Raw genomic sequence first — 24,751 nt, 5'->3', positions numbered from 1 at the left:
TTTCACTTCCTTTGTTAAATTTATTCTTAGATATTTTATTTTTTAATTAAATTTATTGGGGGCAGGGTAACATAAATTTCAGTTGTACCCCTTATAACATGATATCTGTATATGCTATTGTGTGCTCACCACCCGAAGTCCAGACTCCATCTACCATCATGTATTTGACCTTTATACTTTTTATACCCTTTATACTCTTTGTCCTTACCCCTTCCCCTCTGGTAACCACCATTCTATTGTTTGTATCTATGAGTTTGTTCCTTTGTTGTTTTTTGTTTTATAACCCACATATAATGAAATCATATGGTTCTTGTCTTTTTTCATCTGATTTATTTCACTTAGCATAATACTTTCAAGATCCATTCATATTACAAATGGTAATATTCCATCTTTTTTTGTTTCTGAGTAGTATTCCACTGTATATGTGTACCACATCTTCTTTATCCAGTCATCTGTCAAAGGACACTTAGGTAGTTTTATTTTATTCTTTTTGATGAAGTTTTAAATGGGATTGTTTTCTTAAATTCTCTAGCTCATGGTTTTGTTGTTAATATATAGAAATGCAACTAATTTTTGTTATTGATTTTGTATCCTGCAACTTTACTGAGTTCACTTATTATTTCTAATAGTTTTTGGTTATCTTTAAGGTATAACATATATAATATCATATAATCTGAAAATAAAAAACAGTTTTACCTCTTTCTTTCTAATTTGGATGCTTCTTATTTCTTTTTCTTGCCTAATTGCTCTGGCTAGGACTTTCGGTACTATGTTGAATAAAAGTAGTAAGAATGGGCATCCTTATATTGTTTATCATCTTAGAGGAAAAGCTTTTAGCTTTTCACTTACTGAATATGATGTTAGCTGTGGGCTGGTCACATATTGCCTTTGTTATGTTGAGGTATGTTCCCTGTATACCCACTTTGTTGAGAGTCTTTTTTTAAAATTAATTACTTTACATTTTAGATTTTATTTATGTATCTTTAGAAGGGAAGGAGAGAGGGAGAGAAATATCAATGTATGGTTGCTTCTCGTGCGTCCCCTGCTGGGAACTGGCCCCTGCAGGGAACTGGCCTGCAACCCAGGCATGTGCCCTGACTGGGAATCGAACCACGATCCTTTGGTTTGCAGGCCTGTGCTCAATCCACTGAGCTACACCAGCCAGGTGTTGAAAGGGTTTTTTAAAAATCATAAATGGTTGTTGACTTTTGTCATTTTTATGCATCTATTGAGATAATATAATATTTATTCTTTATTTTGTTAATGTGATGTATAACATTGATTGATTTGTGGATATTGAAACCATCACTGGAATAAATCCCACTTGATGATGGTATATGATCCTTTTAATGTATTGTTGAATTCAGTTTGTTAATATTTTGTTAAGAATTTTTACATCCAGAAGATGGAGGCATAGGTAGACACACTGTGCCTCCTCGAACAACCAAAATAAGGAAAACAACAATTTAGAAACAAAGTAACAACCAAAACTGAAAGAAAATTGAACTACATGGAAGTCCGACAACCAAGGAGTTAAAATAGACACATTCATGCAGACCAGTAGGTGGGGCAGAGTCGGGCAGACAAGCGGAGAGGAGCTGTTGCACAGGAAGCAGTGACACTGGGCACACGAGGCACCCCGGGCACACAAGGAGGCACCAGGCAGACCCAGTGAGGTGGCGACTGAGAAGCTGGCACTGTGCTCAAGGCTGACGGGGCATCGAGCGGTCCTACATTCATGCACAGATAACTGGGGAGTGAGACAGATCGCTCAACCCAGGGTCCTAGTGCCGGGAAATAAAGCCTCAAAACACCGATTGAAAACACTTGTTGGGGTTGAGGTGCAGGGAGAGACTCCAACCCTCACAGGAAAGTTTGTTGGAGAGACCCACAGGGTCCTAGAATGTACACAAGCCCACCCACACAGGAATCAGCACCAGAAAGGCCCAGTTTGCTTGGGGGAAGTGTCAGAAGGGACTGAGGTGCAACAGAAAGTAGAGCGAAGCGCCATTTTTTCCCCTCTCGGACCCTGCCCCCATATACGGCATCACCACCCAGTGACTTGGGTTGCCCTGCCCTGGTGAACACCTAAGGCTCTGCCCCTTATACGTAATAGGTGCAAACAGATCAAAATATTATGGCTCAAGCAGAAAAACAGCTCAAAGCCCCACAGCCAATACTTCTAAGCGACCAGGAGATAGCCAACCTATCAGATGCACAGTTCAAAACACTGGTGATCAGGATGCTCACAGAACTGGTTGATTTTAGTCACAAATTAGAGGAACAAATGAAGTCTAAACTAAGTAAAATGAAGGGAAATGCACAGGAAACCAATAGTGATGGAAAGGAAACTGGGACTCAAATCAAGGGAGTGGACCAGAAGGAAGAAAGAAATATTCAACCAGAACAGAATAAAGAAACAAGAATTCAAAAAAAAATGAGGAGAGGCGCCCTGGCTGGTGTAGCTCAGTGGATTGAGCGCGGGCCTGTGAACCACACAATCGCGGTTCGATTCCCAGTCAGGGCACATGCCTGGGTTGCAGGCTGGTTCCCTGCAGGCCAACTCCCAGCAGGGGACGCACGGAAGGCAACCATACATTGATGTTTCTCTCCCTCTCTCCTTTCCCCCTCTAAAGATAAATAAATAAAATCTTAAAAAAAAAATGAGGAGAGGCTTAGGAACCTCCAGGACACCTTTAAATGTTCCAACATCCAAATTATAGGGGTACCTGAAGGGGAAGAGGAAGAGCAACAAGTGGAAAACTTTTTTGAACAAATAATAAAGGAGAACTTCCCCAGTCTGGCAAAGGAAATAGACTTCCAGAAAATCCAGGGAGCTCAGAGAGTCCCAAAGAAGGTGGACCCAAAGAGGAACACACCAAGGCACAGCATAATTACATTAGCCAAGATAAAAATGGAGAGAATCCTAGAAGCAGCAAGAGATAAAGAGATAGTAACCTACAAAGGAGTTCCCATCAGACTGTCATCTGATTTCTCAAGAAAGACCTTACAGGCAAGAAGGGTGTTGAAAGTATTCCAAGTCATGAAAGACAAGGACCTACACCCAAGATTGCTCTATCCAGCAAAGCTTTCATTTAGAATGGAAGGACAGATAAAGTGCTTCTCAGATAGGGTCAAGTTGAAGGAGTTCATCATCACCAAGCCTTTATTATATGAAATGTTAAAGGGACTTATCTAAGAAAAAAAAGATAAAAAACATGTATAGTAAAATGACAGCAAACTCACAATTACTAACAACCACACCTAAAATAAAAACAAACTAAGGAAACAACTAGAACAAGGACAGAGCCACAGAAATGGAGATCACATGGAGGGTTAGCAACAGGGAAGTGGGATGAGGAGAGAGGGAGAAAGGTACAGAGAATAAATAGCATAGATGGCAGGCAGAAAATAGACAGGGGGAGGGCAAGAATAGTATGCGAAATGTAAAAGCTAAAGAACTTAAGACACATGGACATAAACTAAAAGGGGGAATGTGGGTGGGAGAGGGTGTGCAGGGTGAAGGGGAATGAAGAGGGGAAATGGGACAACTGTAATAGCATAATCAATAAAATATATTTAAAAATAATTTTTACATCCAAGTCCATCAGGAATATTGGCCTGTAATTTTATTTTCTTGCAATATTCTTATATGATTTGGATATCAGGGTAATGCTGGCCTTGTAAAATGAGTTTGGAAGTGTTCACTTTTCTACTTTTTGGAAGAATTTGAGAAGGATTAGTATTAATTCTTTAATTTCAGTAGAATTCACCAGTAAAGGCATCTAGTTGAGGACTTTTGTGTTTTGGGAGGTTTTTGATTTCTGATTCAATCTCCTTATGAGTGGTTGGTCTGCTCTCATTTTCTATTTCTTCATGGCTCGGTCAGTCTTGATAGGTTGTATGTTTCTAGGAATTTATCTGTTTCTTATAGGTAGTCAAATTTGTTGGCATGTAATTGCTCATAGAAGTCTCTCATGATCCTTTTTATCTCTGTGGTATCAGTTGTAATGTTCCATCTTTTATTTCTAATTTCATCTACATTTTTTGCACTCACAGCTAATTGTAAACAACCCCTTCGGGCTGTGACGCACTTGGGTGTGGGTCTTCTATTCTCGGGCAAGTACTAGATGGGCTTTTTTCAGTCTGAAGATGCATGTTTTTCAGCTGAGTGAAAATTATTTCTCTGATAATTACATTGTGTCATTTCTCAGATAATTATCCCCTTTCCATTTTTTTCAGTTCTCTTCTTGGCACAGCCGGCTTGGGTTTCTTAGATTGATCTGCTGTGTAGATTGTTTCTGCACTGAGGGCTTCTCACTGTTCACCCTTTATCCCTTCTTTCCAGGGGAACATGGCTGAACTACATTTCTCACCCTCCCTTGCAGTTCAGCATGGTCCCTGACTAAATTTTTGGCATAAAATGTGATGGAATTGACATTTAGGACTTCTAGTCTTAGGCTAAGAAGATGGGCAAGTTGTGTTTCCACCACGCTCCCATTTTCTTCCTCCTAGTCAGAACTCAAGAGAGTGAATTCATCCACGCCCTAGCGAATGAGAGAACAATGACTGGGAAGGGACCTGGGGCCCTGAATGATGTGAGGTGGACATGTTCCGTTAAATAAAAACAATCTACTTTGTTCTTTAGACCCACACACTACTGGGTCTCTTTACTGCATCATAGCTTTACCCAAAATAAGGTAGCCTATATATTATCTCTCATATTTTCTCCTCCACCTCCTACTTTTTGGGGGTTCAATTTTCTGGGAATTGTTCCTTTATTTTATATTCCAATCATTTTATTCATTCAATATTACTATTTTAATTCCTAAGTATTCATTCTTGTATTCTGGTATTTCTTTTCATAGCATCCTGTTCTTATTTTATGGAAGCAATTTTCTCTCAAATTTCTCTAGGACCATAAGCTTTTTCTTTCTTTCTTTTTCTTTATATAACTTCTATTGTTTCCACAATTATTATTTTTCATTTTGTTTATATACTTATGATACTTTGGCTACAAATAACTAAAGATCCAGCTTATACAAAGAACACTGAAGGGCATAGGTAGGATTCCGGGCCTGTTGATCTAGCTTTTGCAGTGCCTCAAGGATCCCATGCTCTTTGCCTCCCTACTCTGCCACCCATACCACTGTCGTCATCCTAAGGCTGGTTCCTCTCAGAGTCGTGGGATATGTCCTTAATCATGTCTGGTGGGAGAGAGAAGTCACGGCTTCTGTTTTTCTTTTAAAAGTAAGAACTTTCTAAGAAGCTTCTCTGTTTTGCATCTCTGTGGCTGGAATTGGGTCACATGCCTTATCGTGACCCAATCATGGGCAAGGGTGGGTGATCAGATTAATTATACTTTCTCCTGGAGCTGAAGGAGGGGTCAGTGTCCCTGATTTGCATGGAGGGTAGGCCTCTGAACAACAAACTGGGGTTCTGTTAGAAAGAAGGAAGGCAGAATGGGTGATGGAGTTGCTTTATCTTGGTGCTTCTCTTTCACGTTGTAGGGTTTCTTTAAATGTCTGGTATCTCTCAAAAGTTCATTCATACTTCAGAATGAGCTAATAAAAAGCTGGTTGGAGCACTGTAGAGAGCTTGGGGAACATGCAACTTTGCCAGCAGCAATTTGGTCAGAATGGAAATATTTTCAAAAATGAATTTTGCTTCAGTGTTTTTGTTTTGGTAAAGGTTTTATTTATTTATTTTTAGAGAAAGGGAGGGGAGGGAGAAAGAGGAGAAAAACATGAATGTGTGGTTGCCTCTAGAGCACGTCCTACTGAGGATGAGGACCTGGCTTATAACTAAGGCATGTGCCCTGAGTGGGAATCGAACTGGTGACCTTTTGGTTTGCAGGCTGGAGCTCAAACCACTGAGTCACACCAGCCAAGGCAGTGTGTTTTTGTTTTCTTTTTTTTTTTTTAAGATTGGAAAATTGGCCCTGGCTGGTGTGGTTCAATGGATTGAGCGCCAGCCTGAAAACCAAAAGGTTGCTGGTTCAATTCCCAGTCAGGGCACATACCTGAATTGTGGGCCAGGTCCCCAGTAGGGGGCATATGAGAGGCAACCACACATTGATGTTTCTTCCCCCACGCCCCCCCGTTCCCCTCTCTGAAAATAAATAAATAAACAATTTTTTTAAAGGACTGGAAAATTGGGAATCTTTGTGCAGTCTTACAAGCACTTTTGTTGATTTTTTTTGGAATTAAAAAATTTTTTAACCTTCTATTACTTTGCAGCCAATTATTCTTACTTTACTGTTTGCAGTAGCAAAATGTTGAAATAACCTAAAGTTCCAACAATGCAATGGTTTCCTTCCTTCCTTCCTCACTTTCTCCTTCCCTCCCTCCCTCTTTCTCTCCTTCTCTCCATCTTAGGTTAGTTCAGTAAAAAAAGAATAGTGCAGAACAGTGTGTGTAATGAAACGTAATATAATAAAATACATGCATGTGTAAACACAGACATTGTTATGAATGTTTATCTGCTGGTGGTGGTGTGGAGCCTTTTCATTCATACTCTCCTGACTGATGGAGAGGCAGTCCACTGTGGCGCTGAGCATCCCCGCATACTCCGGGCGGTATATGCTAAAAGTGCAGTTCTGCCCACTCTACATCCAGGCCACTTCTCAGGTTTGTGTTAGCAGTGAGTAAGTCTAAGGATAAAGTAAATTCTCCCTTCAGAACAAAGAGCAGGCTTCCTTACCACCTGCCTGAAAAGAGGGAAATTCCTCAAATGTGGGGCCAAGCCCCTGTGTGTCACCCCTGGGCCAGGGGAGCTGATGGAAACATAATGCCTGGGCTGCTTGCTGTTCGGTGACTCCTCAATTCCTGCGTCTCTGACCCAGGAGTCTCGTGTCTCTGTGTCAGTTTCACTCATTAGCTTGGGAGTGCTGTAAGGGCCCAGGGCTTGTTTCAATCATCTGCCATGTACATGTATTGCTTTTACAATGTGCAGATCAGTTTAGATTTTTTTAAAAGAAAGGAAAAAAATAAAACCACACACATAGCAAAAGTCAAAGCTTTTATACTGGGGGGAGGTCAGAAAACAGCAACCATCCACAGGAGAAAATAAAGAACTTCCTGCTCACACCTAGCCTGAGAAACTTGGTCAACACCTCAGTAGATATCTCTTCAGACTTTTATTCCACATAGATTCCCGTATCTTTATTAACCTTCTATAAAAATAAGATCGTAAGATATGCAGTGCCTGATTTAGTTAAGCACCCACAACTGGGGACATTGTGGTGACTACCCACCCCCCACCCCTGCTCCCCAGCTTCTTAGGAAGTTGTCAAGAGCTCACCAGGCATCTATGCAGCTTGCAAAGGCTTTCTTTGACCCCAGAAGAGTCAGGGGCTTCCTCTTGCCCTGGACTTCCTGGGAGCTCTAAGGCCAGTGCCACCTTGGGTTCTTGGCCTAACAGCTTGGGCACCACAGATGCAAAGGAAACCACCCTCCCCTCCCATTTCCTCCTCTGCACCCCCTAGTTCTGAAGTACGCATGTTTCCATCACCCCAGGTATGAACCCCTTCTCTATCCCCCCTTTACCTCTTGCCATCCCATTTCCCAGCTAATACCCAGGAATCCCCATTCCAGATTCCTCACCTCTGCATCAGCTAAGACCCCAGAGCCTCTGGCACCATCTCAGACCCCAGAAGGAGAGTGATGCTGCTCTCAACACATGGCAGCTGTGGGAACAGGGTGGGTGGGGCAGGATGCTGGGGTGAGGTGGGTGGGGCTAGGGCTACTTCCTTTCCCCTTGGGGCCCCATCTGCCCAGTCCTGCCCCAGCTTCAGGAGGAGTTGGAGCAGCCTGGCCCCAGCCCTGCGACCTTATCAAATCAGCTGGTAAGGGGGTGTGATTTGGCGGGGCAGGGGTCTCAGCAGACCTGGGAATGTGCCTATGGCTTGTAAAGACACCGATAGTTGATGGGGAAAGAGTGTCAGGAGCCACTGGGGCTGAATAGGGTCCGGGAAGGCCCGGAGGGGTGGCCATTGCTGGAGTGCATGCTGCTAAGGCTGGGTGTGGGGCGCTATGGGGGGGTTGATAGGGGAGCCGCCAACATCTGTTCCCCTGTTATTTCTGATAATAGTAAAAGAAAGGGTGGAAAAAGCCGTTAAACCACAGGTTAGGCCTTGCAGTTGGCAGGGAAATGGGCGGGAGGGAAGGGCCTGGCTAGGTCCTACCACAGCTCCTCATCTGTTCCATTTCTCCAACTTCCCTACCCTCAGGTCCCAACTCATGCTCATGCCTGTTGTCATGGAAATGATCCTGCTTCTCCTCTTCTTTGGAGGTTACTCGGCCTCTCTGGAGCCATCTACACCCATAAACTCTCCTTTGACTTTGGTCACAAATAGCTTTGAGGCCCCAAACCTTAACTCAATGGCCTCCAGTTATACATCGAGGGTCCCTGAGGAAAATGACAGCACTGGGCACCAGATCATCCCACCTTCCTCATCTCCTTATACAGCCAATGAGGTGTCTTCTCCTGAGACTTCCGTTGCTGCCCATAGTGGCCTTTCTATAGCTGGACCAACAATCTCCCAAGAAGTTTCCACCGAGAAGCCATCAGTGTTCCAGGAAATCTCTAATTTAAACAGTAACCCCACTCCATCAATGAATACTCTGGGATTTCACAATATAACTGGTGGAACCAGGGCAACTAGCAGTCTGGAGACTTCCGATAGGACCAGTGGACCTCCTGTTACCATGGCAACTAGCTCTCAAGGAAGCTCCAATGGGACCAGTGGACTCCCCATTACCATGGAAACTAGCTCTCAGGAAAGCTCCAATGGGACCAGTGGATTCCCTGTCACCATGGCAACTAGCTCTCTGGATACCTCTGATAGAACCAGTGGACCTCCCGTCACCATAGCAACTAGCTATCTGGAGACTTCCAGTGGGACCAGTGTATTCCCTGGCACAACAGCAACTAGCTCTTTGGAGACCAGTGGCTCCACCACCTCTTGGGGAACAGTGCCCATCATGACTACCCCAAAGGCCTCTGCAAACACAGACAGTGGGCCTTCCGTAAGTCCAGATCGGAGGACAAATAATACCCTAATAGTGGCTGTGCTCGTGGCTCTTCTGGTGGTCATTGTCCTCTTGGCACTACTCCTGCTGTGGCGCCAGCGGCAGAAGCGGAGGACAGGTGCCCTGACACTTAGCAGAGGAGGAAAGCGCAATGGGGTGGTAGATGCCTGGGCTGGGCCCGCCCGAGTGTCTGATGAGGAGGCTGTGATAACAACAGCAGGAGGGTCTGGTGGTGACAAGGGCTCTGGGATCCCAGACGGGGAGGGTTCCAGCCGTGGGCCCACACTCACCACTTTCTTTGGTAGACGGAAGTCTCGCCAGGGCTCCTTGGCCCTGGAGGAGCTAAAGGTTGGGTCGACCTCCAGCCTAAAGGGGGAGGAAGAGCCGCTTGTGGGCAGTGAGAACGGGGCTGTGGAGACCGCTGATTCTGATGGACAGGAAGTGGGTGACGTGGAGGCCCCTTAGTGCTTGTGAATACAAGACTGGAGATGAGAATCATTTCTAGCTTCCATCCCCTTCCCTCCCATCATCACTTCCAACCTCATCATCACCTAGCATTTTCACCCAACCTTTTTGCTCTGAACCCTCATCTGGCTTCTTAACCCTGGGACTTCCAGCTTCTGCACCCAACACCCCACACTGGCATTGCCACCCAGCACTCGAACCCAGCACCAAGGCCAGGGGCCTACACCACTGAAGGCTTGAAGACTGAATGAATAAGAGTTCCTCATCAACCCTTCTCTCCATCAACTCTTTTTGCCACATTTTTGCCCTTGAAACCAGAGGCCGAGTCTCCATAAGGCCAAATTTCCTTGACCTATGATTGCTCAGAGGATTCTTCGGGGACATCAGAGTCTGAGAAGAAGTAAATGACAAGCCAGCAAACTCTCATCTTGGATTACTCTGGAAGGTACATCTGACCCCATAGATTAGGACAGTTCCTGGGTCATCCCATGAAACTCATTTAACTCTAGGCCCCAGCGCTCTGTGTAGGGCCAGCCTGGAGTGGTGTCACCTAGCTGTGCTCTCAAGTGTGCTTGTGACAGCACCTGGACTCTAGGCTGGCCCTTGTCCCAAGCCACCACACTCTCCCTTAGAGCTAACTACGGACTGAGGTAGCCAAAGTCTTCAGCTGTTATTCCTCCGGAGGACGGAGGTTTCTGGGCAGGGATGGTTCTCAGAAGCCCCAGCACCTGTGTGGGTCCACTTATGGGTGTGTTTTGTGTGCAAGAGGCAAGGATTTGGTGATTTGTGGAGGGTAGAGGTGAGTATGAAGGGCGTGAGGGAGGGGCAGGAAGGGTTTCAGAAGCTGAGGACATGCCAACCTGAGGACCTGCTGAGAATATCTGTGCCTTCATCTCTGCTCAAATGGGTGGAGGGAGTAGATTTAACTCTGTCTGTTGCCCAATAAAGGAATGCTGGACTGGATAGAAAGACAGAATCTGTGACCCTAGCGTGGTTCTTCAGTTCAGCGGCTGTGTTCCTTTCTCACAGCCTCCCTGGCATAGGAGGGAGGAGACAGGAGACCTGGTAACTGGGTCTCGGTGAAACTGCCGTTACGCGTTTAATGTGTTTGCCTGTTTCAAGCTCTTCCCCTTCTCCAGTCCAAGTCAGTGAGAGTGAGCTAAATGAGGACTGAGGACGGCTGGCAGAACCAGGGGCTTCCCCTGTGGATCTGGGACAGACGGGAGGGGACAAGAACCCACTGGCTGTCTCTGAGACCAGCCCATGCCAGAGCCCACGGTGCCACATGGGCCAGAAGCGGTTGGTATTTCCCCAGGGCAAAGAGGAAATTTGCAAAGAGGAAGTTGTTGAGTCACAGGGTGCGGAGGCTGAGAGCAGTCAGACTGACCTACAAAGAGAGGCGGTGGGGAACTGTGAGTGTGACTGCCATGTGGCCTGAACCGGGGGGCCAGGTCATGAGGTGGGGGAGAGAAGCGGCGCAAAGTGGCCAAGGACCCACCTGGCCACACAGGCCTGTGTCTGGCCTGTGGGGATGGGCTGAGCTGGGGTGGAAACCCAGCCTTCACCATGCAGGCTGGGCACCCATGAAGCTGTGTCTGGGCGCTTTTTTCTACTTCTTACAAGGCATCGTTTGGACTAGCTGTAGCCACAGAACAGCAGAAGTGAGTTCCGAAAGTCCCTCAGAATACCACAGTTGTATTAGATTTCTCAAACCAAGTGCCCCAACTTCAGGTTTAGATGATGTCGGCACTAAATTCAGAGGCGTCAGTGGCACCCTGCTCATTCGGCGCAGGCAGGCACGTTCGGAACCAATACTGTTTTCTGGGTCCTGGGCAGATCCTGCAGGAAGTGGGGTGGGGGTGGGTAAGGTGCCCAGTGGGGCTCTGCTCAGTGCAGAAAACATTAAAATATATGAGAAGTTTTCAAATAAAAGCACAAAAAATGTATGAATATTCCAAAAAGAAGTAGCAGCACACTGCCCCTGGGGGAAGGTTAGGAGGCTTCCTCTGAGTGCGTCTCACAGGGTCTCTGCCAGGCCCACTGCCGTTTGCCTGGGGACACTGTGCCAGTATGTGTGAAGACCTTAGTAAGTGTTCACCTGAATGAATGAATGAGGATGACTCCTGAGAGATTTTGAAGGCCAAGAAGGATTTTGCCAGGCTGAAAGGGGAGAAGGGCACTCTCGGCGGGTGCAAAGGCACCCTCGGGAAGTGTGAGCAGTTAGTAGAGACTCTTTTTTGACAGTCATGGACCAGAGAGATGCCTTTCAACTCTCTAGCGGAGGGGCAGGGGGGGTGGGGCTGGGGGGTAGGGAAGCAAAGGATGAGTAGATATTGTGAGACCAAAAAGGAAAAACAAGGAGAGAAACAATAAGAAAATATAAACTATAGTGGCAAGAGAGGACCAAATATATCAATTACAAAAATAATTGTCAATGGCTTAGTATACTTATCATGATGCTAAAAATGTTTTCAAAGACTATGTAATGACTTTAGAAAATGTCTACAATATAATGTTAAGTGGGAATGTGTGGTAACTGATTATCTATAAAGTAACAGGTTTGTGGGTGATTTTATTTTATTCATACTTTTCTCTTTTTCCAAGATTTTATGGATTTATTTTTAGACAGAGGGGAAGGAAAGGAGAAAGAGGAGGACAGAAACATCAGAGTGTGATTGCTTCTCACGGGCCCCTCACTGGGGACCTGGCCTGCAACCCAGGCAGGTGCCCCGACTGGGAATCCAACCCGTGACCCTCTGGTTCCCAGGTCAGTGCTCAATCCACTGAGCCACACCAGCCAGGGCTTGTTTATACTTTTCTATATTTTCCAACTTTTATACAGTAAATATCAATCACTTTTACAGTTACAAAAGACATTAACAAACAAGTGTTCTCTGGGCAGGGTGGGGGGTATGGTTTGAAGAGAGCTGTGGGAGACGAGGCAGGAAAGGCCGGGCGGAGCCGTGCTGAGAAGGGCTTGGGGGTTCCAACTCAGTCTGGAAGCGGGGAAGTCAAACCCGAAGCCAGTTTCACGCCTCTGTTTGGGGCCTCGGCAGGTGGTAAATGTAGGTATCTCCCGCTACTGGCAAGCCGCCTTCTTTGCCCTTCCACTTTTACAAAAGACCTACGTTAGCACCTGTTTTCATTAAACGAAAGAAATGAAGAGGATTTTCACTTTCACCAAAAAAGGCGGACGGAGAAAAAACTAGCCAGCCTTGGGTTTGCAGTCCGCGGCTACAGGGGCGGCACACACCCCGCGCAGCTGGAGCAGTGAGGGTGGCACTGCTTTTGCCATATGTTAGTGTCATTTTAGGTTTCATGTATGATTTGGCAGGTTATTTTTTGGTTCTTGGAACGCCCCCTGTTTATACCATTTTGGCTGAAGGGAGGTTCCCTACGAGGAGCGAGGAGCACTCCGCCAGGAACAGCGGGGCCTGTGCCATCCTTCTGCAAAAGCACGTGGAGCCACCGCCAGGCCCCACTCTCTCCTCTGTCCTCGCCGCTCCCCAGTGCCAAGTCCAGCTGACTCCTCTTCCACAGTCCCCGGGATCCCTTTCTTCTCTCCAGGCCCCGTATACCCTGCCTGGTCCTGCCGGGACTTCCCCTTTGGTTTCCCGGCCCCAATCCCTTCCAACCCGTGCCTTTGGTAGTCCTAGTGACACTTCCCAAAGGCCACTCGGTCCAGACCATCCCTGCACTCCCTAAGTCTGCCCAATAGAGCCCACCCTCCTTAGCATGCGGTATAAGACCCCTTTGAGATCTGGCCCTGCTTCTCCTCTGCCCACCCTACCCGGTCAGTTCTGAGCCTGGAGGCAAAGCCCTCCCGCCTCATCGAATTCCTTGTAGCCAGCTCCCAGAAAACAGCCTGTTCTTCAGGCCTGCTCAGCGGCCTGTCTTCAGCCTGCTCTTCTCGGGGAGGGGCGGACAATTGAAAGTGTTGAAAACCTTTCTGTCTGGATAGTAAAATAATATTTTTCCTCTTTTGCAAAAGTTAATTACCAGCACCTTCTAGTTTCTTAAATATAGGATTCACACACACAGCCATATACAGTGTATTATGCTTCATCTTCTATTTTAAAACACATGTTTCTGTATTCATCTCCAAAGGGCACATTAAGATTGTGATTACAAACAAAGCTTTGTCGTCCAAAATGAAAATTCCAAATGGAAGAGGATCTGGGTAGGAGTGGTCTTGAGAAATCTATTAATTCACTTTTGCAGACAGAAAAAGGGCTTCGATGCATGCTTTTAAGGACACTTTATTTCTGAAAATGAACATTTACACCTAATTTTCTTCTGCATCCCCAATTCTGACCTTTGGTCCTTGGCAGGCAGAAGCTGTGGAGGGTGGGCTAGCCACAGCAGGGGGGTTGGAGGGGCAGAGGCTTTGGGCAGAAATGACCCTCATCAGCCCTGAGCTCTCCGAATGCTAAAGGGGAATTGGTTGGGAAGCCTACACAGTGGGCGACTGTCTTGCTCTGGGGAGGTTGGGGGAAGAGACATTAGACAACAGAAACCTGGGGTGTTTCGGAAACAGTCTACTTGTTCCCAGCAATGAGCTGCAAATGGGCACCAGTGTGCCTCGGCACCCTAGGGTGCTCGGCACCTGCCTGCCCAGCTTGTGGCACCAGGACAGCTGGACCACGGCCCAGATTTCAGGGTCCAGATTTCAGGAGGTGTCAGCCACAGAGAGAGCTGCATACTCGGTCCTGCATTTGTGCACAGTCTGGCCCAAGGCAGCCCACCCCCAGCCTGCCCCACAACACACACACTTTGACTTCCTGCCAAACTCCTTCTCAACTGTCGAGATTCAGCTCAAATGCTGCTGCCTTTTCTTTCTTTTTTTTTTTTCCTGAAAGATTTTATTTATTTTTAGAGGGGAAGCAGGGAGAGAGAGGGAGAGAAACATTGATGTGCAAGAGAAACATTGATTGGTTGCCTCTTCCATGCGCCCAGCTGGGGAACCTGGCCTGTAACCCAGGCATGTGCCCTGCACAGGAATGGAAGCGGTGACCTTTTGCTTTGCGGATGACACCCAACTCGATGAGCCACACCAGTCAGGGTGTCATTAAGTTTTCAAGGCCACCACACCAAACAGACATAATATTTCTCCTCCACTCTTACAACATCTTGTGTGATAACAATCACAACTGGGCTGTAATTATAAGGAGGCGTCCTTCATGTGTCCAAGTGCGCATGTCATCTTTGTGGCTTCAGAGACCAGGGCCTGTCACAGAGCAGCTGGCTGATATGTATTTACTGAATGGAAGAATAAATGCATTAATGCATGAACAAACAATGTTTTTTTAAATAAAGGTTTTAATTTATTTATCTTTAGAGGGGAAGGGAGGAGAAAGAGAGGGAGAGAATCGTTGATGTGAGAGAGAAACATTGATTGGTTGCCTCTTGTACACACCCCAACCAAGGACTAAACCTGCAACTCAGGCATGTGCCTGGACCAGGAATCAAAGTGGCACCCTTTCACTTTGCTGGGTGACACCCAACCCCCTGGGCCACACCAGTCAGGGCCAGATTCGCCTTTTGAATGACCCTGGCACCCAGGAGGTCAGGCTGAAGCAGTGTGGTCCCAAGATGAGGGCATTATTCTAGTGTGACTTAGACATAGTGGGAGTGTGGCTTACAGTGAAAGAAGAGGTCAGGTCAGAAATATATTTATTCCGAAAATAGAGTTTAGGACCAATTGGCAGTTGATGGGGGAAGAATGAGGTTAGACTTCAAGGTTTCTATCTTGGGAGACGGAGATGCCGGTATCGTTAGGTGGAAATGCAGAGAGGTGAGTATTTTAGTGGAAAACTTAATAAGTTCATTTTTAGAAGTGTTAGAAGGGATGTTTAGAGATGGTTAGAAATAAAGACCTGGATCTTGGGAGGGATATCAGAGCAGGGGATATGGATTTAAGAGTCATCTGATTTTATTTATTTTTTAAAGACTTTATTTACTTTTAGAGAGAGGGGAAGGGAGAGAGAAAGAGAGGGAGGGAAACACTGATGTGCATTAGTTGGTTGCCTCTTACATGTCCCCAACTAGGGACCTGGCCCCCAACCCAGGCATGTGCCCTGACTGGGAATCGAACCAGTGACCCTTTGGTTCACAGGCCCACACTCACTCCACTGAGTCACACCAACCAGAGCAAGAGTCATCTGATTTTAGACAGCAATTTAAATAACGGTATATGGCCCTGGCTGTAGGCCATTCGGGGACCCTGGCGCCTTCCAGTCTGTGCCCTGTCATTGCTGGGGAGGAGGCAGGGCAGGGGGATCACGGGACGACTTTTATGGGCCAGGTCTAGATGTGGCACATGTCACTTTTGCTCACACTCCATGGGGCAGAATTCAGTCACGCAGTGGCCTCAGTGCAAAAGGGGCTGGGAAATGTAGTTCAGCTGTGTGCCCAGGCGGCAAAGAGAAACTGTCCCATCACACTGAGGGAACACCAAAACCTGAGGGCTGGATGTAGGAGGAAGGACATGTGACAGCACAGAGCCTTTAAGAGAGGAACTTGGAGAAGATGCCATCTAGGGAAGAAAGGAAGAAAATCTTTCGAGAAGGGCCAAAAGGGGCAGTCCCAGACAAGAGTGAGGCTAGCAAGGTGCTGAGTTGCAAATTAGACCCTGAGAGGGAGGCCTCCTTCAGTGTTGCGCCCTAGCGCCCTCACTCATCTGCCCAAGTCCCAGTCCCGGAAGGGTCATGGGCTGCCGAGACAGAGATGGGAGAAGGCTGGGGAGGTAGGTGCTTGTGGGTTGCCAGTCAGGGTCCCGGTGACTTTAGCCCACAGTTTCCCACGAAGAAATGGAGGCCCAGCCATTCTCGGACAGGAACTTGCCTGGCGTCCCAGTACAGGTCAATGGCAATTTCCCAGTTTTCCTGGTCAGAAGTCTAGCTCTGATCCAGCCATGTCTTTCAAGTACCTCGGGAAGAGGAAAGGGAAAGGAAATGGTCATTTGTTGAGTTTTTACTCTGTGTCACTGACAGAGGTTTCTCACTTGATTCTCAGCTGAACCCAGGAGGTAGGTACTATCCCATTTGAAGGAAGATGAAACTGAGGAACAGAAAAAGGTTTAAAGGTACTGAGATCAAAAAGGATGGAATTAGGATTTGAACCCAGGTCTAGGGCCCAATTTTCCTAGTGCACCATTGAAAAAGCTTTCCAGCCCACACAAGGGAGCACATTCTTGCATTCACAGCCTCACATTCTGGGGACAGCTGGCTGTGGGGAGAGAACAGGGCCTTTGGCCCAGAAAGGAGAAGACTTCTGCGTTGTTACACAACTGAGAGCTGAGTATAGAAAGCAGATGAGGTGCTTACAACCCAGGGGTCCTGAAAGAGGACTAGAGGGAGCCCCAGAGAACCTGAGAAGGACTGGCAGGGGCTGGCTAGAACGGCCCTTCCCTCCGGCAGCCCCATCCCCAGCCTCAGGCCTCTCTGAACATTGGATCTGAGCCACAGACACGAGCCGCTCCCAGCTGTCATGGAGCCTGAAGGTAAAAGAAAGCACCCCAGACCTCTCTCCCCGTCACCGCCATCTCCCCTACCCTCCTTCCCCTCTTCCCACCCCAACTTATCTCGGTGCCTTATCTTCCCACCCCCCCCACCCCGCCAGAAGGCCAAGTTTCTTCTGACTCCCATCTACTGCCTTAACCTCCCCCATCTCCCTCAAACCTCTTTGAACCCCAAGCATTCCTTTCTGTCCGCCAAAGGCCTCCTGTTGCGCTTCTTTCTCCTCTATGTTGGGTCTCCAGAAGCTCTGGGAAAGTAAAGGGCTTGAGCCCCAGAGAAGGCCAGGAGTGGCGTGGAGAAGGGCACATCCCCTGGGCTCTAGGGGACAGGTGGTGGGAGGCTGGATGGCCAGCAGCTCTGGACTTTGCTCCTGGCTAGCAGCTCCGGAGAAATGGAAGCAAAGTCCTGTCCCACCTGCCACGGGTGGGGGAGGGAGCTTGAGTCCACTGACCCTCTGAGGGGGAAAGGGCGCCGGGGTGATGCTCCTAAGGAGACTATGCAGAATGATGGGGGCCGGGCTCTGTGGTCAAAAGATTCCTGTTTGAAGCTNTTTCTCCTCTATGTTGGGTCCCCAGAAGCTCTGGGAAAGTAAAGGGCTTGAGCCCCAGAGAAGGCCAGGAGTGGCGTGGAGAAGGGCACATCCCCTGGGCTCTAGGGGACAGGTGGTGGGAGGCTGGATGGCCAGCAGCTCTGGACTTTGCTCCTGGCTAGCAGCTCCGGAGAAATGGAAGCAAAGTCCTGTCCCACCTGCCATGGGTGGGGGAGGGAGCTTGAGTCCACTGACCCTCTGAGGGGGAAAGGGCACCCGGATGATGCTCCTAAGGAGACTATGCAGAATGATGGGGACCAGGCTCTGTGGTCAAAAGGTTCCTGTTTGAAGCTGGGCCCCACCGGGAACAGGCTGTGTGACTTTGGGCAAGTCACGGGACTTCCCAGAGCCTCATTTCCTTGCATCTCTAAAATGACAATAACAGTTCCTTGCTCACGGGTTTGCTGGGAGGGCAAATGACAGGACGAGTGAAAGGAGCCCCACCTGCGAGCTCTCTGAGTCTTCACTGGGCTTCTTCCCCAGCTCTGGCCTGGTTTGGGCCTTCTGTTGGCTCTGCACACCCAGACCCTTCGGCTTGGCTCTGGAGGCAGCTCTTGGGGGCCCAAACAAACTCTTGGTTTAGAAATGACCTGAGAGCTGGAGACAGGGTTCAAGTCCCATTCCTGCCACCAGCTAGCTCTGTGACCCCGGACAAGAAGCTTAGCCTCGCTGTGCCTCTGCTTCCTCGTCGATGAAGTGAAAACAGTGCCCTTCCTCGGCTTGTGGTGAGGGTTGCGCAGAGCACCTGCCCAGAGGAGTCCCTCCCTGGTGGTGGGGCTGGTGCTGCAGACCCCTCATGTCTGTCTCCGAAGCCCTGAGCCCTCCCAGGCTCTGCTGCATTGTGGGAAGCGCTGTGTGTCCATCTCCACCTGGACCCCTCCCTGACACATCAAACTCAGTCTCCCCCCACCAGCTCCGTTTCTGTTCGTGCCCCACCTGCTCAGACCAGGAACCTCAGAGTCAGCATTTGCTGCGCACTGTCCCTCGCACCCCATAGCTAGCCAGTTCCCACGTCCTGCGGGTTCACCTGCATGGCATTCCCTTCACCTTTTCTCACCCTGTTCCTACCTGCCTCTGGGGACTGGCCTGGTGGGGCTTCCTTGGCGGCACTGCCTTCCTGCACGTGCCCCGACCTGACGTTTAAGTCAGGAGGGCTGGCGCTGGGACCACGGAGCCATGGGAATTGAGCCAGGAGGTAGTAGACAAGTCAAGGGGGGATGAGATAAAGGCTGGGGAACTGAGAGGGAGAAGGAAGGGGTGAGGACGCAGTTGGGGCGCAAGCAGAAGGCGGGCTGGCGGGCAAAGGTGGAGAGGTCAGGCTTGGCCCCAGCGCGAGTGGGGCGGGGCCAGACCCAGTCCGCGGACACCAGGGCGCAAGTAGTGCAACCTTTCCTCACAGCTGTGGGAAGGCCGCCCTCCAATCCCACTTCGCCCTGGCTCACTGCTCCTTGCCCAGTGGTTGCGACAGCCTCCCAGCTTCCATCTTTCAGGAACCCTAGCCACAGTTTACATATTTAAACTTCAAAGAGCATTTCTGATTGTGTGACTTCTGATTGAAGGTTTTAATGATTTCCCACTGCCTACTGAACAAAACCCTTAGTCTTTCCTGTCATTCAAGGCCTACTCGGTCTGGCCCCATCCTACCATTCAGCCCTCTCTTTTGCTACTCTTTAATTGCTCTGAAAAACCATAGATCGTTCTACTGCTTGTATGATGGGCCAGCATGTTTGGCCCTATTTGGAGGCCATTTCTCTTCTCTAGACAGAAAAGGGGAAAGAAAAGCCCATCAGTCTGGAAGCTGCAGTGCAAACCAGCCTCCGTCTCCATCTGGTGTTTGCCAAACAGATCAACCAATAAATAGATGGCAGAACAAAGCTGCTGGAGTTAGACAGCTGGGTTCAGAAAAGTCTGGTCAGGCACTTCATGTGAATTACCCTGCTCCCTCCTTATTGCAGTCCTGTGACTTATTCATTTTCAGAGAGTGAGGAAGGGAGGGAGAAACAGAGGGAGAGAAACATTGATGGGCGAGAGGAACATGGATCTATCGCCTCTCGCATGCCCCCCAAGGGGGATCTGGCCTGTCCATAACCCAAGAATGTGCCCTGACTGGGAATCGAAACTGCGGCCTTTTGGTTTGCAGAATGATACCCAATCCACTCAGACACATCCGTCAGGGCTAAAGGTCACCGCTGGTTTGATTCCCAGCCAGGGGAACGTGTTTGGGTTGTGGGCTCATTCCTCCCCGGGGGTGTAGGAGAGGCAGCCAATCAATGTTTATCTCTCTCACCTCGTGTTTCTCCCCCTCTCTTTCTTCCTCCCTTCCCCTCAGGGCAGCATTCAGATGTTCAGTTGTCTCATAAATGTTCTAATCTGGTTTCAATTTGTATGTTTGAATCAGGATCCAAGTAAGATCCATCCACTGTGATTATGGTTAGTATGTGCTTTAAGATGATTTAATCTTTTGTTTCCTTGCCGTGTATTTGCTGAAGAAACTGGGTATTCCTCTGGCGGGCTTCATCTGGTCTGAATTTTGCTGGTTGTATCCCCGTGGGATAGTGTAACGTGTCCCTCTGTCCTTGGTTGTACTGTGAGTCGGTGGTGGTGTGTTCTCCCTTTGGGAGCGTGTTTCTCCGTGATGTTGGCTTTCGATGCTTGATACCTGGATGCACTGGTTTCCTGGGGTTGCAAAATAGTTCCTGCCCTTGGGCAGAGCATTGGTTCTTATTTGCTTATTTAAGTGGACATTCCGAATATTTTCAGTAAATTTACCAAGTGATGCAGTCAACACCGTGGAACATTTCCATCACCCCAGTAAGATCTCATTTAAAGTTCATTCCTAGCCCCAGACAACCACTATTCTGACATCTGTCTTTCTCGATTTGCCTTTTCTGGATGTTTCATATAAACGGAGGCATGCGACATGTGGCCCGGCGTAAGTGCTGGTTCTTAATCCTCAAGTGCATCTGAGTCAGAGTGGGAGCTCTTCTAAAACCTGGGTGCCTGGGACTGCCCCCGCCCCAAAGACTGACTCGGGTGGTCTGGAATGGGCCTGTGCCGCCAACAGTCTGAAAAGCGCCCCAGGTGAGTCCAATGTGCATTCCAGGTGGAGGGCTCCCTCTCTCCACCTTTGCTAAAGAGTGGTCCACACCTATGTCTATACTCCCTCACCTCCTGCATAGATCATGACCTTGCCAATGTGCTTTCTGCTCCAACCACACGGAACCAAAATTGCTCTGGCAAAGGCCTTCTAATTGCTACGTCCAATAGCCATTTCAGCCTTTCTTTTTCTTGCTTCTGCTCACGCCCCACTTCTTGAAATCCAAACACCCACTCTCTCCTGGGGGTGCTTCTCTCTTTGACAGCCGTGCCTCTGTGGGTCCTTCAAATATTGATGTTTCCCAGAGCCCTCCTCTTTTTCCCTGACAGGGTGATCTTTCCACCCCTTCAACACCCCTGCTATGCTGAGTCACCCCCCAGCGGGGGCTCGGGGGGCTCTGAGTGAGGAATGGGAGCCACTTGGGATAGCCCTGGGAGAGGATGTGGGGAAGGAGGGCCAGGTTCAATTACAGGACCGTGGCTGAAGTTAGGGCTTGAGGGGTGAAGACTGGGTATGTGGCTTTGGGGAAGAAGGACTGGACAAGAAGGCCTGCTTCTGAGAGCAGAGCAAGGCAGAGGATATGGCGTTAACTTCAACTTGGAGCAAAAGCGGGGGAAACAAATCCCAACCCAACTTCCTCACACAATATCGAATTGTCTTCCCTTCACCTAGGTTTCTAGGAGGCTGCGGATCTGCTCTTGGCCGACAGATGGCGATGAGGCACCGTGCCTGAGCTTGGCCTCTGTGGTCACCTCTCGTCCAACAGGCGTGAAGGGCACTCGTGGGTGGGAAGGACCTTAGAGACCACATTTACTTGTGGGTGGGAAGGACCTTAGAGACCACTACATCCATAACTATTATTCTACAGGCAAAGGATCCATCCACACTCCTGAAACTCCTAGAGCGATGTCCCGCAGAGAGGGGGCTCAAACCCAACCTCCCTGTTTACAGCCTCCTTGTACAGCTCCGGTCTAGAAACACGAGAGTTTGTTGAAACGTCAGGTGTGGGAGGCTCTCCAGGCCAGAGGGTGGAGTCAGAGGGACCCCGTCACGACCACAATGCCTGGCTGGTCTGACTCTGCTGCCAGTTTGCGTGCGACATCAGCGTATGTGCCTCTCCTCTGTTTCTGTCTCCACCTGGAGAAACTTCCAGCTATAAAAACACTGGGTGCTGCGAGAAGCCTGGGATGAAAAAGGCACACAGCTCATATTCTACTGGGGGCTTCAGCTCCGAAATAAGTACCCCTTCTATGCAGGCAGAGTGGAAACGCGGCAGGGTCGCTTCAAGGTTCTGCTCGCTTCTCTCTCAGCTGCTGATCCAGCACTAAGTCAGACAAAATGTAGGACAGTTAAAATTTGCATTTCAGATAACCAACAGATAATTTTTAACTGTATGATACGTATGTTCTAAATACTGCCTAGGATACATTTATACTGAAAAAAATCTTTGATGTGTGTCAGAAATTTAACTGGGCATTTTGTATTTTTATTTGCTCAATCTGGCAACCCTGACCAGGCCAGAGGGCCCACCCAGCACCCCAGCCCCTCTCCCAGGACCCCCAGATTCTTCACCCTGATTGGCTAGTGCCCAATTATGCTGGTTTGTAAATGGAATTGACCCTTGAACAACATGGGTTTGTACTGTGCGGACCCACTTGTGTGCGGATTTTTTTTTTTCAACAAATACCTACACTGTTTTCACTCCATGGTTGGGAATCTGCAGATAAGAAGGACCAGCTGTATGCATTGATCTACGCCTTTCTCTATAGGAGACTCGAGCATTCGTGAATTTTGGTGTTGGTGGTGAGGGGTGGTCCTGGAAGTTATCCCCACTGACACCAAGGGGCAACTGGTGTTCTGAGAGAGTCAAGGTTATGTGGGAATTTTCAGTTGCACAGTGGGGTTGCCACCCCAACCCCTGTGCTGTTCAGGTCAACTGTGTTTTGACAATCACCTCTGGCTATAGGAGAGGCGGCCACACTGGACTCTGTCTTCTCTCTCCCCCACAGGCCTGGCGCTCCTGCTGCCCCCTGCCACTCTGGCCACCCTGGCAGATGGCTGGCTCCGAGAGGACTGTCCAGCCTTCAACTACACAGCCTTGGTCACAGGGCCAGCCACCTCGAAGGCGGCCCTGTGGGCCAAATCCCCAGGGGTACTGGCCGGGAGGCCTTTCTTTGATGCCATCTTTGCCCAAGTCAACTGTCAGGTCACCTGGTTCCTCTCTGAGGGATCAAAGCTGGTGCCTGTGGCCAAGGTGGCGGAGGTTCGGGGCCCTGCCCACTGCCTCCTGCTGGGGGAGCGGGTGGCCCTGAACACGCTGGCCCGGTGCAGTGGAGTCGCCAGCTGTGCTGCTGCAGCCGTAGAGGCTGCCAGGGGCACTGGCTGGGCCGGGCACGTGGCAGGCACCAGGAAGACCACGCCAGGCTTCCGGCTGGTCGAGAAGTACGGGCTCCTAGTAGGTGGAGCTGCTTCTCACCGCTACGACCTGGGAGGGCTGGTGATGGTGAAAGACAACCATGTCACGGCAGCTGGTGATGTGAGGAAGGTGCACATCTGGCCCCTGCCCTGGCCCCGCTCCACCCCCTGGTCACAGCCCTTCCCCTCTTCCAGAGACCCCGGTGATAGTGGCGGCCTGGGAGTTGGCGGGGAGACTCCTGCATCCCTCAGTCGCTCCATCTGTAAGGTGAGGGGTTGGACTTGCCTCTTCACGAATGGTCTTCCACTGCTTGGAGCGACGTTCGGGAGCGAAGGACAGGCTGTGGGCAGCCCGGTGCTGATGGCTCTGCAGCCTTGGGCCGGCCGCTCTGGAGTCCCCGCGCCTGTTCCCCATTTGTGAAAATGTTCTTGGAGACCCTTTCCATTTTTAATGTTCTGACTCAAATTCAACTCAGGGCAAATGCTAAATATTGCTGGTATTTGACCATTTTAAAAGATATTTTTAAAATATCTTTTAAACGTATTGACTCGAGAGAGCAGCAGCATTTTGTTGCTCCACTGATCTCGGCACTCACGGGTTGGTTCTCGTTTGTGCCCTGAGTGGGGGTCGCACTGCAACCTCGGTGTCTCAGGATGACACTCTAACCAACGGAGCTGCCTGGCCAGGGCTATTTGGTTATTTTTTGATCCACAAGTGATAATTTCATGTGGTTTCACCTAATATGAAAGAAACCATCCCAATGCCCATTTTCCTTATGAACCCTAAACTTGTCATCCACCTGGGACCCTTCGAATGCCAGTGCCAGGTCACTGTGCTCCTAACGCTGCCACCTGTTCTCTCTCTCACGCTTCCGGTCTGTCAGGCGGTCCAATGGGCCCGACAGGTGGCCAACTTCGCCCTGAAGGTGGAGGTGGAGTGCAGCAGCCTGCAGGAGGCCGTGGAGGCAGCAGAGGCTGGAGCAGACCTTGTCTTGCTGGACAACTTCAGGCCGGAGGTGAGGCGGGGACTACTTCCTGGGAAGGGGCCCTGTTAGGGGATGTCACCTCCCCTTGGCTTGTGTCCTGCAGGAGCTGCACCCTACGGCTGAAGCACTGAAGGCCCAGTTCCCGAGTGTGGGTGTAGAGGCCAGTGGGGGCATCACCCTGGGCAACCTCCCTCAGTTCTGCGGGCCGCACATCGATGTCATCTCTTTGGGGATGCTGACCCAGGCGGCCCCGGCCCTCGACTTCTCCCTCAAGCTGTTTGCTGGTGGGGACCCTCCAGTGCCCGTGTCTGCCAGTCCTAAAACCAAAGAGGGCAACACTGGCAATGGGATAACAGGGTTTCTCGGGACCCTCGAGGTTCCACATCTGTAAGAACAGTGGCCAACAGGACACTCTCAGCATCGGCCTGGGCTAAGTTCTGGCCCGGCCACTTACCGCTGTGTAACCCCAAAGGGCTGACTTTATCCCTGCCCACCTAATGTTCCCTGATCTGCAAAGGGGTCTAATAAATGATCAGCCTCATGGATTTCTGAGTGGTAATTAACACATAGTAAGTGCTCGGTATACGTTAGAAATTACCAAAGTTCATCCTAACATGCACTTTTTTCCCACACACTGCCATCCCTGAAGT

General features: G+C 49.2%; 2 protein-coding genes across 4 annotated transcripts; both read left to right on the top strand.

The window, feature by feature from the left end:
* The first annotated feature begins 7,763 nt into the window (after positions 1 to 7,763).
* On the top strand, positions 7,764 to 10,473 carry SPN (sialophorin). Of its 2 annotated transcripts, none has more exons than XM_037065431.1 (2): positions 7,764 to 7,846; positions 8,231 to 10,473. In XM_037065431.1, exon 2 carries the CDS (start codon positions 8,241 to 8,243, stop codon positions 9,495 to 9,497), a length of 1,257 nt encoding a protein of 418 aa, XP_036921326.1. In that variant the 5' UTR covers positions 7,764 to 7,846; positions 8,231 to 8,240; the 3' UTR covers positions 9,498 to 10,473. The 2 variants fall into 2 exon arrangements, with proteins under 2 accessions (XP_036921326.1, XP_036921327.1); XM_037065432.1 differs by having other exon boundaries at positions 7,776 to 7,838.
* A 6,382-nt stretch (positions 10,474 to 16,855) lies between these two features.
* QPRT (quinolinate phosphoribosyltransferase) lies at positions 16,856 to 24,646 on the top strand. 2 transcript variants are annotated; one of them, XM_037065434.1, is made up of 4 exons: positions 16,856 to 16,998; positions 22,710 to 22,963; positions 24,000 to 24,131; positions 24,205 to 24,646. In XM_037065434.1, exons 1-4 carry the CDS (start codon positions 16,986 to 16,988, stop codon positions 24,490 to 24,492), a joined length of 687 nt encoding a protein of 228 aa, XP_036921329.1. In that variant the 5' UTR covers positions 16,856 to 16,985; the 3' UTR covers positions 24,493 to 24,646. The 2 variants fall into 2 exon arrangements, with proteins under 2 accessions (XP_036921329.1, XP_036921328.1); XM_037065433.1 differs by having other exon boundaries at positions 22,710 to 23,245.
* The last annotated feature ends 105 nt before the right edge of the window (positions 24,647 to 24,751 follow it).

Source organism: Sturnira hondurensis, unplaced genomic scaffold (assembly GCF_014824575.4).
Source record: "Sturnira hondurensis isolate 20B ecotype Veracruz unplaced genomic scaffold, ASM1482457v3 Scaffold0015739, whole genome shotgun sequence".
NCBI classification, from domain to species: domain Eukaryota; kingdom Metazoa; phylum Chordata; class Mammalia; order Chiroptera; family Phyllostomidae; genus Sturnira; species Sturnira hondurensis.
The sequence above is the reverse complement of the archived record's forward strand: the minus strand, read 5'-3'. Positions and strand labels throughout refer to the sequence as shown.